Source organism: Rousettus aegyptiacus, unplaced genomic scaffold, assembly GCF_014176215.1.
Source record: "Rousettus aegyptiacus isolate mRouAeg1 unplaced genomic scaffold, mRouAeg1.p scaffold_m13_p_5, whole genome shotgun sequence".
Lineage (NCBI taxonomy): Eukaryota > Metazoa > Chordata > Mammalia > Chiroptera > Pteropodidae > Rousettus > Rousettus aegyptiacus.
In genome coordinates this window covers 31,938,532-31,956,614 of record NW_023416308.1, presented here as the reverse complement: position 1 = coordinate 31,956,614, position 18,083 = coordinate 31,938,532, and the positions used below count along the sequence as shown (strand labels likewise).

General features: G+C 37.4%; 1 protein-coding gene across 2 annotated transcripts in view; it reads right to left on the bottom strand.

Moving 5' to 3' along the window:
* Positions 1–18,083, bottom strand: part of OPCML (opioid binding protein/cell adhesion molecule like) — a 1,143,910-nt gene that overhangs the window by 60,673 nt on the left and 1,065,154 nt on the right. The window contains exon 7 of one of the 2 annotated variants that reach the window (XM_016137939.2): positions 3,361–3,757. The exons of the other annotated variant lie outside the window; for it this stretch is intronic. Coding sequence (XP_015993425.2) covers positions 3,735–3,757 — 23 coding nt within the window. The 3' untranslated portion in view covers positions 3,361–3,734. Of the gene's footprint in view, positions 1–3,360; positions 3,758–18,083 lie in introns of those variants that run through there. 2 annotated transcript variants of the gene reach the window in all.

Here is an 18,083-nt window from a genome sequence, read left to right as displayed (position 1 = left end):
ATAGGACAGGGACATTCAGGGGATTTGCAGCGAGGGCTATGTACCAGTCAGTATGGAATGATTTCCATATTTGAGTGGCTGGTATAATCATATAGGTGAGTACTGTCTGCCTATAAACCCCCTTCTGAGAATTAACTGCTTCTGCCTCATTTTTCAAATGAAAAAGCCAAGATTCAAGAAGGTCAAATGAAATGGCCCATTATAATTTTTCTGTCTGCAAGGGTTTGGGGCAACAGCTTACAAATCCTTTTAGGATGGTGAGTGCCACATTCTATATATAAAATCATGACATATAAAGGAAACATGTAAGAAATTCTTTCAAAAGGGTCAGAACCCTGACTGCATTTATGTTTCTTTACCTGTGATTTTTTTTCATTGACTCAATGAATTTAGTTTCTCTGCTCCCTGAGAAGAGCACATATCATAGCACAGACCTTACCTAATTCTTTGTTTTGGTACAATGTCTAACATGTTTCTGGCATTTAATGAATGTCTATTAATAGCACCTATCCGTGGGGGGCTTTGAGTTCAATATGATCACTTGCTGTTTCATATACAGACCTATAAGACAAAATGAGGGATTGACTTTTTTCCATATGAAGTCATAGATCAGCCCTTGAGGAGGTTTTCAGAGGTCCTATAGCTCAATTCCTTATCTTTGACAGGAACTGAGCTTGTTCTCTGGAGTTGCCCCAGCCTCCCAGCTATGACAGCCCAACAGCATGAAGATGCCTTCTCCTATCTGATCTAAGTCCCTCCTGGCAGACTGCCTGCAACAATGTGCACACAGTGGGGAAGAAAAATCAGTGAGAGGCCAGGCAGGAGGAAACAAATGAAAAAATGAAAGCAAATCAAGTGATGAATTATAGCAAAGGGCAGCGAAGTAGTGGGTCCATTCCTTCATAGTCAAAAGGAAAAGCATGTACTATTTTAAGACCTATTTAGGACAGTTGTATATTCACCCACCAAAGGAACAGATGTTTTGCATCTTCCATGTTTTAGTTTTCATGTTAAGCTCTAAAGATATAGTGACAAATATGGATATAGGAACAGAATATAAGAATAGGACATATGAATGAACCCTGTCTATGACGAACATTCCTATTAAAAAGATGACAGTTAGAAAACAGTACTATGGTTTGTCATTTAGTCCTTCCCCCATTCAGAAAGGACCTACTATGTTCTAGTAGCTTAGGAAATGAACAAGATAATTTCAGGATGTTTACTCTCCAGCAGGGAACTAGTTAACCAATAACAGTTTCTGATGAATAGACAAATTCTATAGTACCAATGACATTGGGTTTTCTTAGAAATACGTGAGTTAATATATGTAAAGCACTTTGAACAGCGTCTGGCCTATGATAAGCAATATGTGTCACAAAGGAAAGGTACAGTGTGAATTGAGAGAAAAATTAGAAACCTAATATTCTCTTGGAGATCAGAAAAAGCCCCTTGGAGGAAACAACATTTAAATGGAGACCAAAAGCATTAATCTAGGTTAATCGGGCAAAGGAGGGGTAAAGGCTGGAGCAAGCTTTCTTGGAAGAGAAAGCAGCTATGTGCAGATACTATGGGGCAAAGAAATTGGGACAGGAAGGGTAAGCTGGAGCATAAATAAAGAAGGAACAGGCTTCAGGGAGCGTTCCGTGGAGACCCCTATGGCTGGGCAGGGTGAGCTGGAATTCAGACAGCAGGATTCCAGCAAGCCTCTTGGAATGCTCCAACCCTCCCAGCATCCTGTAGTGCTGATGACTACTGTTTCAAGCTTGGGGTCCAGTTAGGCTCAGGCATCTCTTGATGCACTTACCAGGAGATGGGTCCTAGAAGCTGAGTAGAATCTGCCTGAGTCAAGTCATATCTGAAAATAAAACCACCTCCAGTGGAAGACCACCAATTGACTCACCCACAGTCTTTCCTATTAAAACTTGTTTATTTCCATCAATCTCAGACAAAGAGAGAATTGAAACACCTTAGCGGCAGGATCTGAGGACTATCTCCTTCCAGATGCAAGATGGGAGGGACTTATACTGTGGATACCAGTTCCCAGGCACTGAAACAGCGCCTGAATAGAAAGAAACAGCTCAGACACCTAATTTCAATGAGATCTTTGCAGGGAAAGATCTGAAGCAGCTCCAAAATGGGCAACAGATACAGTTTGGGAATGTGAATTCTTTCTACACCAGCAAAGCTATCTCAATGCTTGGTCTGCAAATTGGTTATGAAGGAGGGGTCTTCTTCTGGCTAATGCTGCCTCTCCTTTGGTCCTCACTCATGGAGCCCTTATACTCTCACTCCCACCCCCCAGGTCTGAGCACAGTGTGTTAGTGTGTGAAGACTTCACTTATAAGGCAACATCTGTCTCACCCAGAGGGAACAACCCCTGCAATTCTGCAGGCAGCCAGCTTCAAGTGACCACAGCTTGCGATCCAGGACCTCTGGTGCCCGGTCTGCCTAGATGGCTAACATGCTCCAAGGGAGAGCACTTTGTTTTCCCTCACAAGACACGAAAGGTCCTGTTCATTCTTTCCTCAGGATAGATAGTACCATCTACCCTACTCTTGCCTTTCTAAGAGGCTATACATTCAGTGGTTCCAGAGTGATCTCTTTTCCAAGTAGCCTCTCTCCCTTCTTGGGTATAAGGGTGGCCACTCTGTGATCCTAAGGGCACTTTTCTGAAGTCATGTGAATGCTATAGACTAGTTGGCACTACTTCAACAAAGAAGAAAAATGTGCACATATGTATAATCTTAATGGCAGACCATGTTATAAAGCTTTTAGGATGATCCTGGTCAAGAAAACTATGAGAGAGCACTAGACCTCTACTTTTAGCCCTGGGGGAGTAACGAAGAATGGATTTATCCTGCTGTCTTAAGGAATTAGAAAACAAAGTGAATATAAGAATCCAGATTTTTATCATTGGATAATACAGCCAAGGCAGCACAGAACAGATGTCCCTAAGGGAAGAGGGAAAAAAAAAGGGTGAGGTCAGCAATTGCTTCAGCTTACTCAAAGAGAGCTTCTAAGCATCAGAGCAAGGAGCAAGGGCTCAACATCAAGTCTGGTGGCCTGATGAGCTGAGAGAGTTCAGAGTTCAGGGAGGTCAAAGCAACCAAAATTCACAAGCAGAGTATCAGAGAGCAGAAAGCAAACTTACAATCCTTCTCACCCAGTTTCCTCTAAAAACTGACAATGAGAGAATGTATGTGCTTGTGAGACCCAAAGCCAGGGACAGAGAAAATGACCACACATCACACTGGTTGGGCCTCTTTCACGGTCCATCAAACAGAGTAAAAAGTTCTCCTTAAAAGGAGCTACTTTTGAAAGAATACCAGCTGTTTAACACAACAAACACATAATTCCTACATATGGAGTAGTCCGGCTTGAGTATTCTGGTCAGCACTGTGAGTAAAAGCAGGGTCTATAGTGAGTCATGAACCTGGGCTGAGGCAGTCTTTGCCATGTCCGACATTGCCTTCAGTCCTGCCCTGGGTGTGGGCATCTCTCCAGCAGATCAGGGAGGAAACAGAGACTGGACTGGAAACGCTGTACCTATTTCTGAACCACTTTTTCCTGGAAGTCGCACAGATCATATCTTCTCTCATTATTCAGGAAGACATTGTCATGTTATCTTGTGTACAATAGGACTTGAAAATGGAGTCTCTGCTTGAGCAGCCACTTCTCAGTATCAGTAAGTCATGGTTTCTCTAGTAGATATAAGAAAAGTCTGGCAGAACTTACTTTGTTTCATCAACTGATCCTAGAAAGAAAGATGAAGGGTAATTGATGGAAATTAATATGAGTATCATTAAAAAATCAAATCAGGACTAAAACATTACCCCCAAATGCAAAATGTACAGTCATGTGCCTCATGATGACATACATTTTAATCAACACCTTACCGCATATATGACAGTGGTCTCATTATATTATAATAGAGCTGGAAAAAGCCTATTGTCTAGTGATGTCATAGTCACCACCAAATTTCATAGCTCAATGCACTAATTATGTCTTTGTGGTGATGCTGATGTAAACAAACCTCCTGCACTGCCGGTTGTATAAAAGTATAATACATACTATTATTTACAGTAACTAATACTTGATAATAATAATAAACACTATGTAACTGGTTTATTTATGACAAAATACTTTTTATCATTATTTTAGAGTACTTTAGAGTATACTCTTTCTATTTAAAAAACAAAATTTTTCTGTAGAAATGTATGCTGTGTTATGCTGGCAGCAGCCCCACACATCTTGTGTTTATTACATCTCTTGATTGCATCATTTTCTCTTACACTTGGTTTAATTTCCTGTTGTTTTGTACAGTAACATGCTATACAGGCTTGTATCCTGTAAGTAATAGACTAAACCATACAGCCTAGGTGTGCAGTAGGCTATACCGTCTAGGTTTTTGTAACTGATGTTCTCACAACAGTAATGTTTGCATAATGCCAAATTCAACAAAGGATGTATTTCTCAGAATGTATCCCTTTGTTAAGTGATGCATGACTGCATTACTTATTGTATTGATTGCCTACCATCCCACTGCAAACTTACAATCCTTCTCATCCACAATTAGTTCCAGCTTCAACCAATCTCTGATGAATTGCTTTGGACAATTGATGATTCAGTTCTATTTTTGCCCTTGAAATCATTATCATCATTTTACTGGTAACCAGCATTTGAGGAAATAAGCCATTGTGGTTTTGTTTTTAGTGATCTGAAACAAGGTCCAAAGATTCTAGTACAGTACCCATTTGCATCACTGCTAATCACTATTTTTAGAATACAGTCAGAAATACACTTTCACCACAGCTGCCAAAGTGCCAAGTGGCACATGGAGCACAGATTTACCTTCAGCGCCTGGGTCCTGGCATATCACACATGACAGAAGAATAGTAGTTGTTGGAACTTCTTTGATGTTGGAATTAGTGCCCCTGAGGGATGTTCTATTAAAAACTGGATATATTAAATGGGGAGCAGCATATATCAACTTATACAATTTTTTTATAAACTCTCTAAAGTAGTTAAATATTTTTAAATCTCTCAAAAAGATTTGGGGCACAGGAGCCCTAGGAGGTAATATGTATGTCAATATCTACATAGACCAAATTTCTGAAACGACAGAAGACTTTGCTTGGTCTAGAAAGAAGGTCTATGGCAGATGTACTAAGATGACATCAAGTTGTGTTGGTAGTGTGTGGACACCTGTGTAGGTGATGTGATAGGTGGGGAAACCCAGAGTAAGGCCCAAAGGGTACTCCAACTGCAGGAGATTTTATGAAGTACAGTGACAGTGCCTAGAAAAAATTTTAAGCTTGATTCTACCAAGCCATTTAGATATTCAAGACTCACAGGTTCCTGAGGCAAAGCAGGATAGTAGCTTTGAAAGTGTACAAGCCCCTGCACAAAAGGTCATCTGAGACCTAAAAACCACTAAATGCTTCAGCACCTGTTGCTAAGGACTAAACTACACTTAAACAGTAGCTGGGCATGTAGACCGTTGGGACCTGTGGGTCAATTTTCTTGACCCTGAAACGCAAGGCAGAGAAGACCCTGAACAAATTAGATTAGAGAAGCTGCTCTGGAAAGCTTTTCAGAGGGAGCACAGAATGAAGACAGGCAAAGGGGTTCAGGTGAACATGCGGTTGTTAAACGCTCCTTAACCTGAAATGGCACTCTGAAAGTCCACATTTGGAGCTGAATGTTCATTGCTAGTAAAGTTAATCTTAGAGGAGGAAGAGGGACAGTTAGTAATAGTGATTCTCTGGCAACAGGGGAGGACAGGATAAGCAGCACTGAAGGCCTCAGGTGTAGGAATTGATATGGATGTCAGATCACCTTAGAGTCAGTCCTATCCCTGAAAGCTTTGTGAGGGGGCAGCCAGTCTTGTCTTCCAGGCAAGGCTTTTTTAATATTAGCCTGTTATTTTGCTATCCTAAGGAATTGAAATGTGAGCAAATCAGGTGGAAAACCACCTTCTAGTCTCTGTGGAAGCAGGTCTGAAAAAGAGCATAGTGTTTTAGAGGCCAGGGATTCAGCCTTTGCGGGGAGGTGGGTGCTTGAAGCTGCATCTATGGCAACAAAGTGAAAGGGGGTACCACTCAGCTCTCACAGAGAAATACTAGAAATCTCTAAGACTTTCTGAGAGCAAATGTATTTATTATCAGTAAAGCAGGTGTATTAGTTTCTGTTGCTGTTGTAACTTAATGCATAGTGACTTAAAACAGTACACATTTATTAAATTATATTTCTGGAGGTTAGAAATTCAAAATCAGTCTCACTGGGCCAAAGTCGAGATGTCTGCAGGGCTTATTCCTTCTGGAGGCTCTGGAGGGAGAATTGTCTCCTTGTTTTTTCCAGCTTCTTGAGGACAGCTGCATGCCTTTGCTTGTGACCCCTTTCTCCATCTTCAAAGCCAGCAGTGTAGCATCTCCAATTCCTTCTGATTCTCAGACTTCTGCTTTTCTGATGACAGTGCCTTCTTTGATTATGACATTCTTGTATTCCTCTTATAAGACCTTTTGCGATTATATTAGTCCCTCCCAAATATTCCACAATAGTCTTCCATGTTGAAAACCTTTATCTTAATCACACCAGCAAAGTTCCTTTGTCAAATAATATAAAAACTTTACAAGTTCTGGGGATTAAGACATAGAAATTTTTGGAGCCTAGGTTAGAGGCATTATATAGTCTACTACGGTAAACAGAATATGGCAGAATAGAATGATGCTGACAAAATACCCTTGGTGATTCAAAAATGAATGTCCTCCTGGAATGATGGTGATAAACCAGAAGGACCTAAAGCAGAAGACACTATGTTACTTTCAAGTAAAGGAGTTTAGAAAGCAGTTTCTTGAGAGCTGTCTTTTTTCTTCATGGATAAATGAAAACTTGGAGAGGAAACAAAAATATGGAAGCAGTGGTTGGCGAGAAGCGACCTCACTACCTGTACCAGACACCAGTGTTCAGTGTTTTATTTAGGGTAGATTTAGTAGAGCAGCACTTTGTTTTGATGATGATGATGATGATGATGATAAGGGAACTCTTAAAGTCTAAGTATGGGGCGAGGCATTCTCTCTAGCTATGTGGGAGACAGAGATGCTGGCATAAAACTTAAAACTATAAAGAAAGAACTAGAGCTTGAGATTGAGTCTAGGAAACCATAACTACCTATCTAGCCTAAACTCATTTCTGGATACACCCTCTCTGATTCAAAAACAGCTGCCAGCAGAGAGAACTTGGAAAAACCTTCTTCAAGATTGGGAGCAGTGGCAATGACTATGGGTTCATGCCAGAAAGGCTAGGCTGGAAGATCCTGGTCTAGGTGGCTTTCTTTAAGAAGGTCAAAACTCTGCATTATGCCTAGTGTAACTTCCAGTGATCCTGGGAATGGTAGACAAGAAGGAGCGTTGCCCAGAACCCCTATAAACAAGACTGGCTGACCAGTTGCAAGCACATGCTCAGCAGACAATTTAGAACCATCAGCTCCTTCAGAGTGGGCTGCAACTACTAAAAGCCACCTCACTCGAGGCCGTGGCCTGCCTGGAACAGCCCACATGTGGTGACAGTGCAGCATGGTCTAAATTTACGGCCATTTTGGATGAAAGCAGAACACTCTGAAAAACAGTATTTTCTCCAGAGCTCTCTACCAGCTTGGCCAAGGGTTTGCTGGCCTGAATTATGGTTTGACTTCTCCCTATGACCAATTCTTCTTCTTCCTTTCCTTAACAGATGTTAATTTTTAATAAATATCTTGCTCCCCAAACAGTACACAGTTTGGTGTTGAAATAGAAGTCACTTTGCCTTACAGAAGCATGAGCAGACTCTAAGACATGAAATTGGGAGCACAGATGGGCCTGAGCAGGGCTCAGTGGCAAGGCAGGGCATTATCCTAAGGAGAAATAAATGTAGAAATGGAATGCTCGTTCGAAACCTAGCATCTTCGGGAGATGTTGTTACGGCAATGTGTGCTGTGATGGCAGCTCCTTGGTACTACTAGCCACTTGGCATGGTTTATGCTTTGAAGGAAAGCAACTGTGTACTCATGAACTAAGAAGGCAATACCTCGGAGACCAGGTATGTGGCCCCATTGCAGTGGTAGCAGGAATTTCAACTGGCGAAGGCCTCTTAGCAGCATTGATAGAGTTGTTCTTAGCAGTGATAACATACTGCAGCCAGAAGGAATAATAGAACCCATAGGGTACTCCTGTTCTGTTTTTCCCTGGCATTCGAAACAACTGTTCCCTCCCCTCACTTCTCTTTTGGACTGAGTGGGTTCTTAGGGTCTTGGATAATTCAGGCTATGCACTTTAGAGCTTGAGGCCCTACTTCCTCTGCTATGAGGGTCCTTGAGCCAATTGGATATATAAAAGAGATGCAGATATATTTAAACTCAAACTAGCAGAAAAGGCCATAAAGATATCATTTGGATATTTGAAGTAACACAAACACTACATTCCATGTATGGAAGAAAAGTTATTTGATTTTCTTTCAATATAAAAGGGTTCGATGAATATTGTTTCTGAGTGTGCAGAGTGAGGTAGTGGACAGAGTAGACTTATGTTTCTTCTCCAGAAAAGGAGGTAGAATACCAAGGGAAGACAAACTTTGATTTCAGAGGAATGGCTCTGGAAGCCCTCTCCCCTCTTCTCTTTGTCTTGGCAGCAGGTTGATTACAGCAGACCATGTGTCATGCTTATCCATGAAATAACTGTAGGAACTCAGAGATTTTGTGCAGTCTGCTACTCTTGCTCAGAAGTTGTCATCAATAGTCATACAAGGAAGACTATGTGTCATTAGCCTATATCACTGTGCACCTAATACAGCAATATGAAAATCATGGTGATAACTTTTCATATTATCTCTCTAAAGCAAGGACTAAAATGGTGCATGTCCACAGGAAATAAAGGTTTGGGGATGTTTTAGTTCATGTTGTGCCTGTGGGAGAGACATCAAAGTTAAGAGTCTCTGGGAGAGAGTCCAGGTCAAGGCATCTCATCAGGGAAGTGAATCAGACCCAGTCTTAAGCTGCATGGACCACAACTAGATAGGTCCTAATCATACATGGCTCATACAAAAGTGCTGCAGATAACAGCATTGCTGCTCTTTCACCTGGGACTCTGTGTGGCCTAAAGAAGACAATAAGAGAAAGGTGTAAGCTCTAGGTCTCTGGGTAGATGTCTGGAGTCCCTTCAGTGTTTGAAGCAGGTAGCTCTCAACAGTCTGTACTAATTAGCAGTGCCACACTTAGTTTTAAGGCATGTCACAAGCAATTTGTTGGTAATAATAAAGTAGAAAATTTTTCCAGTGATTTTTCTTTATAAATTAGATTAATGTGTTAAGATTTATTTGATTGTAAGTGAGAAATAGCCAAATCGAGTTAGTTTGGGAAAGGAGAGGAACTCCCTGCAATCTCTATATAACTACAATAGTACAGCTAGATGTCAACCTGGGACTAGGAATCCAATGTCTCCAGGGGATGCTCATTTTACCTTTCTAATCTGCTTTTCTCTGCATGTTAGATTCATTCTCACTGCAGGTCAGTCTCCTCCACTTGGCAGGAGACATAGCTACAAACAATTTGCAAGCTTCACATGTCACACACATTTTGCCAACAGAGAATCCTAATTCTCTGTTCCAAGTTTTAGTGTGAACATCTCTAAGGAATGATTTCTGTTGATGTGATCATGCAGCCACTGCATAAACAATCAACTTGGCCAAGGTGTGTCACATTCCAATTCTCCTACCTGCAACAGAAGTCCACATCTCCCAGATAAACCTATGTTGGCCAGACCCAATCTCCAAACAACTTAAATAACAGTTATTCTGGTCCAGTCTTCCACCCCTCTCCAACACCCTTTAGATTCTGGTCTGGAACTTACAGTCTGTCAGTAGGCATCCCTCTGCATCCTAAACTCCTTCTCTAAAAATGGTTTGCGTATTCTCCTAGCTGCCCTCAAAGATCTACATCTCTCAGGTAGAGGCTGCTTTCTCTCTCACACTGTCTTTTTAAATACCTGTGGGTCTGTACTCCTTGCTCTCTGTTGCTTCTTCCAAACCAGTTCTTCTGTACATCCACAAGCCTTGGGAAACCAGGTCATTAAACTGTATCTACCTCTGTCTCTCCTTCTTTCCCTCACATTTTGACTTAACATTAATTTCCCCTTGTTCAGGAATGGTTTGAGCACTTGCTTCATTATCATCTTGTCCACCCCCATCTTTCATATCTGTGAGAACAATTCATCTAATACTCTGCTGTTAATCTTCATTATATTCAGGCCAGTGGGAACTGGATTGGGTGCAGAGGACTAAAGAGAAAGGAAATGTAGTTTAAAAAAAAGTGAAGCCTCAGCTCTACCTTGAATTATATATGATTATCCCATAGGCAGTGCAGGAAAGGGTGTCCCAGGGGAAAAGAACAGTATGGACAGCTTCACAGAGACTAGAAACAGCCTCACTCATTTTAAAAAATGGAAGCAATTTTGACTGGCCAAAACTTAGGCGAACTGAAAGGTGCAAAATGGTGAGAGAACACAGTAGAGATTCAGACGTTGGAAGGCTATTTATGCCATATTTTAAGAGTTTCTTAATTTTTCCCATTTCTACAATAAAGAACAGATGAATAGTTTAGCACCTGTCCATATCTTGATCACAGTGTTTTACACATTATATAATATTTTGCTTCTGGGTCTCTCCTTTGACTGTGGCTTCCTAAATTTGAGAACAGTTTTGTTCATCTTTATATTTCCCTTATCTAACACAGAACACACAAAATAGGTGTTCTATGATTACTAAATGAAAGAATAGACTTTTGTGAAATGCCTGCGGATTGACTGTCCATAGGGTTTTGATAGAGAAAAATACAATGACAAAAATATTACAAGTTAAGAATAATAAATAACATTATGACAAACCTTAGAAACTCGGCCAATCCACAGCCCACAATCCTCGGGAATAAATATGTTGTGACTGACAATTTTCAAGACTACTCCAGAGAACCATGATTAAGCTGCCCTGAGTTGGGAAGTTTGTGGACAGGGATAATATTTTATATGACTTTACTGAGTTAAAACCTACAAGGTGCTTTTCAGGTACATCATTTTATTAAATCCTCTCCATCAAGTTTGAGATAGTGAGAGTTAGGTCTTATTATCCTCATGATGAAGAAAGTAAGGCCGAGATTATAAACCACTTGCCCAAGGTCACAACAAATAAGTGGCAGAGCCCGAACTTAAACTCAGATCTTTGGTTCATAGTACAGTGGTCCTTCCGTCACTTTGCACTGCCTCTAGATTATAGTGAGGACATCTGACATTGGAGAGACTGTAGGTAACAAGTGAGTTGTTATATGGCACCACTATAAAAAAATGCAAAGTAAAAGCCATCTGTGCTAATAAGTGTGTGAATTGACAACAAAAAATGGCAATACTTTTAGCCTTTCACTGCTTATGTTATTGGTCAGACCCTTGTATTATGTCTGGTCTGAATCTTAGTCTTTCAAGAGTGATGTGCAGAAATGTAAGAAGGATTCAGTCTATTATATCTGATCTGTGAAAGAATACTATAGAAAAAAAATTATGTTCACCATCTCCACGGAGGGCATAGCCTCACAGGAAATTAGTACATTGCAGCAACACAAATATAGGCTAGACTGAAGACTGACTATGAGGGCTGTAAGATGCTGAGAATGTGTTTTTAAAGCAGGATATGAAATCTCTATCACTACAGATTTGAAGACTAGGAGAAATTCTGTTCAGAGTATATTGAAAAGTCTGGAAGCAGAAATATATATAAATTAACTCTCCTCTATCTCTTCCATGGTGGGACATGGCAATGGTGGCATCAGGGCTCACCCTGAACTTTTCATCCATCTACCCCTGCCACCTTATGTTATTATGTAGTTTGCTTACTATAAGTAAATTTGTTTTGCTCTCTTTGTTTTCTAAAACATGTGAAATATGATTTAGGTTTACATTCCCAAAGAAAGTCTGCCATATGAAAGGTACCACCTGTTGATGACATCAGAGGTGAAAACGGAAAACAGAAAGAAACTAAACCATCTGCCTCTTTCTTAATTTGGTTCCTCACCAAAATCATAAATATGTTAGAAATATCACACACTTTTAAAAAAGGTATTAGTTATTCTTTTCACTCTTTAATAATTGCTTTATTCTACGCTCTTCCCCAGATCTGTCTGTCTGCTTGTCTCTGTCTCTGTCTCTCTCTCTCTCTCTCTCTCTCTCCCCAATTTCCTGTGTTCAACTTCCCTGCTCAGCTCCTGTAGACTCATGTTTATGGCTTATTTTACAGAGTCAAAGCACTTCATATTCAGGCTTCTTCTTTTTCTCTGCCTTCCATATTTCCCAGGTATACTGTCTTCTCATGATGTACCTGAAGTAGAACATTCAGCTTTTCTTATTTTCTTTTCTTTTCTCTTTTCTTTTCTTTTCTTTTTCCTTTCCTTTCCTTTTTCCTTTCCTTCATTTTCTCTCTTCTATCTCTCTCTCTTCTCTTTCCTTCCTTCCTTCCTTCCTTCCTTCCTTCCTTCCTTCCTTCCTTCCTTCCTTCCTTCCTTCCTTCCTTTTTTTTTCCCCCTACAGTGATGTTTCAGGCTTAATTTGCTCTAGGACCTACTTGTTCATCTTTCTGGATGTCCAAGGTGTCTGGTTTTGGAGCTCTCATATTTCACATGAAACATTTTGTTTTCTATCAGCCTTCTTCACTGTCAGATTTTCTCATCTGTACACAGTAACTGGGAATATGGGAGTGTGGATGATCTTAGCTTTTGTCTCTAATGACACACCATCGCTCTTGGTTATCTTTTCTAATTCTTCCATCACTACCCTCTGAGTCTCAGCCTTCTCTTGATTTCTTGACTGTAGTCTCCATTTGAATTGATGATGGAACCAAGATAAGCAACATCTTTAACAATTTGATATCTGCCTTGTTTATGTTAAAGTTGTATATTCCTTCTGTAGTCATGATTTTTGTCTTCTTGATGCTCTAATGCAGCCCTGCTTTGGCACTTTCTTCTTTCACTTTCATCAGAAGGCATTTCAAATTATTGTGACTTTCTGCCAGTAAGATGATATCTTTAGTAGTTGCTATTTCTTCTACCAATTTTCACTCCTCCTCCTTCATCTGAATTTAGCCCAGTATGTATGTACATGTATAGTTTTTTTAATGTTTTTCTTCTTACAACATTATACACTATTGTTAAGTTCTGTGCGATAGGTTTCAAGAATGTCCTTCCTCCATGCATCCATGCCTCCTAAAGATGCATGACTCTGAAAGAACTTTCACTCTGAATCTGGAATCAGCCTGGGCACTTCTTTAGTTTATGGGATGTCAGCAAATGTAACACAAGTAGAGGTTTTAGAAGTGTTTGGCCTTGGAGTTTGTCCTCTCGTGCTGCTTTTTTTAAACACTATGACCACGCTGTGAAAAAGCCTGCTGAATAATGAGAGGCCCCATGCAGAGGTAAGCTATTCCGCTGAAGGCGCCCTACAGATCATTGAGGCTGCCAACTGTCAGACATGGACTTAAGTCCATCTTAGATCATCTAGGCCCCAGCCTACACAACTGTTGAACTCTGTCTTATGAAAGTACAACAGGGATTAATCAGGACTGAGTTAACATAGATCGAAATAACCACCAACTAATAGATAGAATCATAAATTAAATAATTTGTGTTTTACCACTCAGCTTTTGTATAGCTTTTTATACAACTATAGGTATAGGTATAAATTGATGAGTCCATAAAATTAGAAATGTCGAGATTTGTTTTTCATCTTTTTCCCTTTGGGTTGATATTGTTTATTTTAGGGAAAAAAAATAAAATCTAAAAATACATACAAATAAATTGAATACCCATGAACACAACACCTAGATTTAAATATTATCTTTGTTTCAAATCTAATACAGGAAAAAATTATTACAAATAAGGTTGACCTCTCCCCAAACTCATTCTCTTTCTTAAATTACTCTCATAAATTTAGTATGTATTTCTCTTGTCCAAGCTTTTCCACTTTTATTACACACACACACACACACACACACACACACACGCTTATGTTCTTTAGATAGATTTTTCTTAATTAATGTGGCTGATATATATTAAATTATGTAAATTTTCTTCACATATGTAAGCTTGAATTCATTTTTTCATTTCTCATTAATGGACATTTAGGGTCACTTCCAGCATGAGAAATCATTTGTCTGTAAAGATGCCTGTATATATCTCTTTGTATACATATGAGGGAATTAGCTAGAAAAAAACATTGAATCATTTAATGTGTATTTTCTCAGTTTTACAAAAAATTGACAACTCTCCAAATAGCAATAATAATTTGAGTTTTAATTAGCAATGCATTAGTTTCAGTTTCCTCACATGAAACAAATACTTGATTTTTTTTTAGGCAACAGATAAAGAGTCATAAAATTATTGAAAGAGAACTCTGAGCAAAGACTTACAATAAGTGTTATTATATTAATATATTTTTAATCTGATAGATAAAAATAGCCTCTTGTTTTGTTTTTATTGATTACTGATAATATACAGCATTGCTTTATATTTATATTAGTCATACTGTCCTGTGAATTTCCTGTATATTTCATGTGTACATTTTTCTATTGTGCTTATCTTTTTCTTATTGCTTTTTTAAAAGTATTTTATTTAGCTTTGACCTCTAGTTTTATATGAATGTTGGAAATATTTCCTCCAGCTTTGTTTTTGGTTTTCACTTTGTCTATAGTATTTTAACCATACAGAAACTTAAAATGTGATGTAAATTTATGTAATAAATTTTAATTTAATATGTGGGCTTTTTTTGTTGTTTAACATTTTGTTTAACAAATTTCTTCTATCAAGTTCATAAGATATTTACATGTATACTCTTTAATAATTTTATAGTTTTGTATTAAACCTATGTGGAATTGAGATTTGGATCGAATGAAGAAAAAATTATATATTATTTTGTGCGGAAAAAATATCTGTATGCATTTTTAAACATTTTTGCTTTGCAAATTAATTTTAAGAATCATCTCTATTAAATCATAAGGCTTTAAAAATGCTTGGCTCTGGTTCTACAGTTTCTATTCTGCTCTGTTGATTTTTTTTTTTTTTTGGTCTATTCCTGCTTCAACACCACATTCTTTTAATTATTATAACTTTAAAGTAAATGTTGATAAATGGTAATATAAATCTCCCTTCTTCTTTTGTAGAACTGTCTTGGCTATTCCTATCTATTTATTATTTTATATTAGACATAATATTTTAAGTTTTACAAAAAGTCTCTTGAGATTATGGTTAAAATTTCACTGCATTTAAAGATTGAATTGAAAAATTATATTAAATTCTCTTATCAGAATAATAACTATCTCTCTATTTATTTAGATCTTTTTTGATGCCTTTCATGAGTTTTATATTTCTTTCCATAACAATTCTGTACATCTTTGTTGTATTATTCCATAGGACTTTTGTAATTTTTTGTCGTTACTACAAATAAGATTTTATTTGCTGTTACAGTTTCTCTTTGATTAATCCTGGAAAAGAGGAATGTTCTTTAATATCCTCAGATTATGTCCAACCATTCTACTGTACTTTTAATGTCTATAGATTATTTTGGATTTCTATGAATGCAATCACATTTTAAATAAATTGAAAAGTATTTTTACTCCTCCTTTCCATTTATAAAACACCTTTTTTCATCTTATTGCTTATGATCTCCAGTACAATCCTTAAAACACATTCAGATCCCAAATGTTTATTGAGAACTTACATATGACAGACTGTTTAGATGCTTACAATACACAGCATACGATACAGAAAAAAGAAAATTATTCTCTCATGTAGCCCACATTAAACAAGATACACCATATATTATATATGTATATATTTGTGCATGTGTATCTATAATATCATGTTATCATGTTAAACAATCATCAATGCTATAAGAGAAAAATATAATCTAGGATTAGAGGGTTTAGGCTCTAGAGGGCATGCGTTGCTATTTAAAATAGGATTATCCGTGTAGGCCTTAATGAAGTGAGAGTTGAGGAAAGATTGAAGAAGGCAAAAGAGTTCACCTTGCAAATATGTGGGGGAAGAGAACCCAGGTATAGGAAAATTCTCAGATAAGTTTCCAAGCAGTGTAAAAAATGAGAAATAAGAAATGATTGAATTCTGTTTTTGTTGTTTTTGTTGTTGTTGAATTGTATGTGGTTTTTGAGAGAAAATAAGCTCTCAAGAAAGACCATAAGTTTTGTGGTCTAAGTAGCTGGAAAGATAAATGTTTTCGCAACCAGGAAGGGAAAGACCAAGCTTAAGTAAGTTAAGGGAGAGACGAACAAGAGTCTAATTTTGGACGTAGAAACCTTGAGACATTGTTTACATATCCAGCTAGAAATGCTAAAGTGGTAATTTGAAGTTTACAAGAGAGGTGTCTGGTTGGAAATATAAATTTGAGTGACACTGGCAAATAGAAAGTATTTAATGTGAAGAAAATAAATGAAGTTATTAATACTGAGGATAGAGTCCTTGGGCACTTTAAGAGATTGTAGAAAAAATGAGGAACCAGGAAAGGTGAAGAAGAGGGAAGAGCTAGTTAGAAGGAAAGCCAAGACTACAGCTTCATAAAAACTAAATCAGGAATGTATAACAAGAAAGAAAGAGTGAGCAGTGGTATCATAGACAGGTCAAGTAGGATGGATATAAGAGTTAAACATTAAATGTAATAATGTGGAGGTCATTAGTGACCTTAATAAATTTAATTTCAATAGAGTGATGGGGATAGAATCCTCTTTGGGAGATATGAAGAGGGAATGGAGAGAAAAATCTGAAATAGTGAATATAGATAACTCCTTTGAGTTTTGTTGTCAAAGAGAGCTGGAAAGTGATGCTGTGGATAGAAGCAGAGAGAGCGAGAGGAAGAGAGGGGACAGAGGAGAAAGAAAGAGAGAGAGAGAGAGAGAGAGAATGAGAATGCAGGATATAAAAAGAGAAACACAGAGAATGAAGAAATAGCATGTTTATATGCTGATAAAAATATCCAATAATACTTTAAAAATGATATAGAACACAAAAAGAATTGCAGAAATGTTGTCTTTGAGACTGTGAACAGGAATGAGATTGAATAGTATATAGCTTGAGAGATTGGTTTAGATAGACCTAATAATGAATTTCTAATCTAGACATGGACATTCCCTTCCATGGAACTAGTTATTATTTTAAATTATATTATTCTATGAGAACTATTTAGATGATCATATTTTTTTTTCATTTTATTGATGTGGTACATTAGTAACTTATTCCATGTTGAATATCTTTGTATATGTGGGATAAATATTAAGTTATAATATATTTTGATGCAATATTATTTTAAATATTTTAAAACAATTGTTTCTATGTTTATAAGTTATATAAGTTTATAATTTTTGTATATTATTATTTAATTTGGTCAATATTATACTAATATTTAAAATGAGTTGAGTAGTTTTGTCTTAAAATGTTATTTTCTAAAACAGTTTCACAAGACAGGAATGATCTCTTTATTTCTCCTTCTTGAAGATTTGGTGAAATCTGTTAAACTAAAGCTGAAGTTTTTCTAGGAAGAAGGTTTAATTCTTTAAAGATTATTAATATAGTCATATTTTCTATCTCTTCTGAAATCAATTTTGTGATTATGTATAGTTCATATTTTTTAAATAGTGGGAACAAAGTTTTCCAAAGTATTGTTTTAACTTTACCTGTAATTTTGTTACACTCTCCCATTTCAATTGTCTTGGAATATGTTTATTTGTATATAATGTTTTAAAAATACATTTTATCATAAGCATTAATTTTTACTTGCATAGATACATGCAAGAAAAATATTGCACAAATGATTCTCTCATTCTGAGAGAACCTGTATGCTGAGTTTAATTCTAAAAGAACTTTGAAGTGTTACTGAGTGGGCATATATTACAAGGTTTATCAATAAATTCGGCTTTCTATAACAAACACCAAATGAATAAATACAATTTCCCACAACCAGTAACTAAACAAAGTATTGTATAATCTTAACATTGAAGCTAACTAAGAG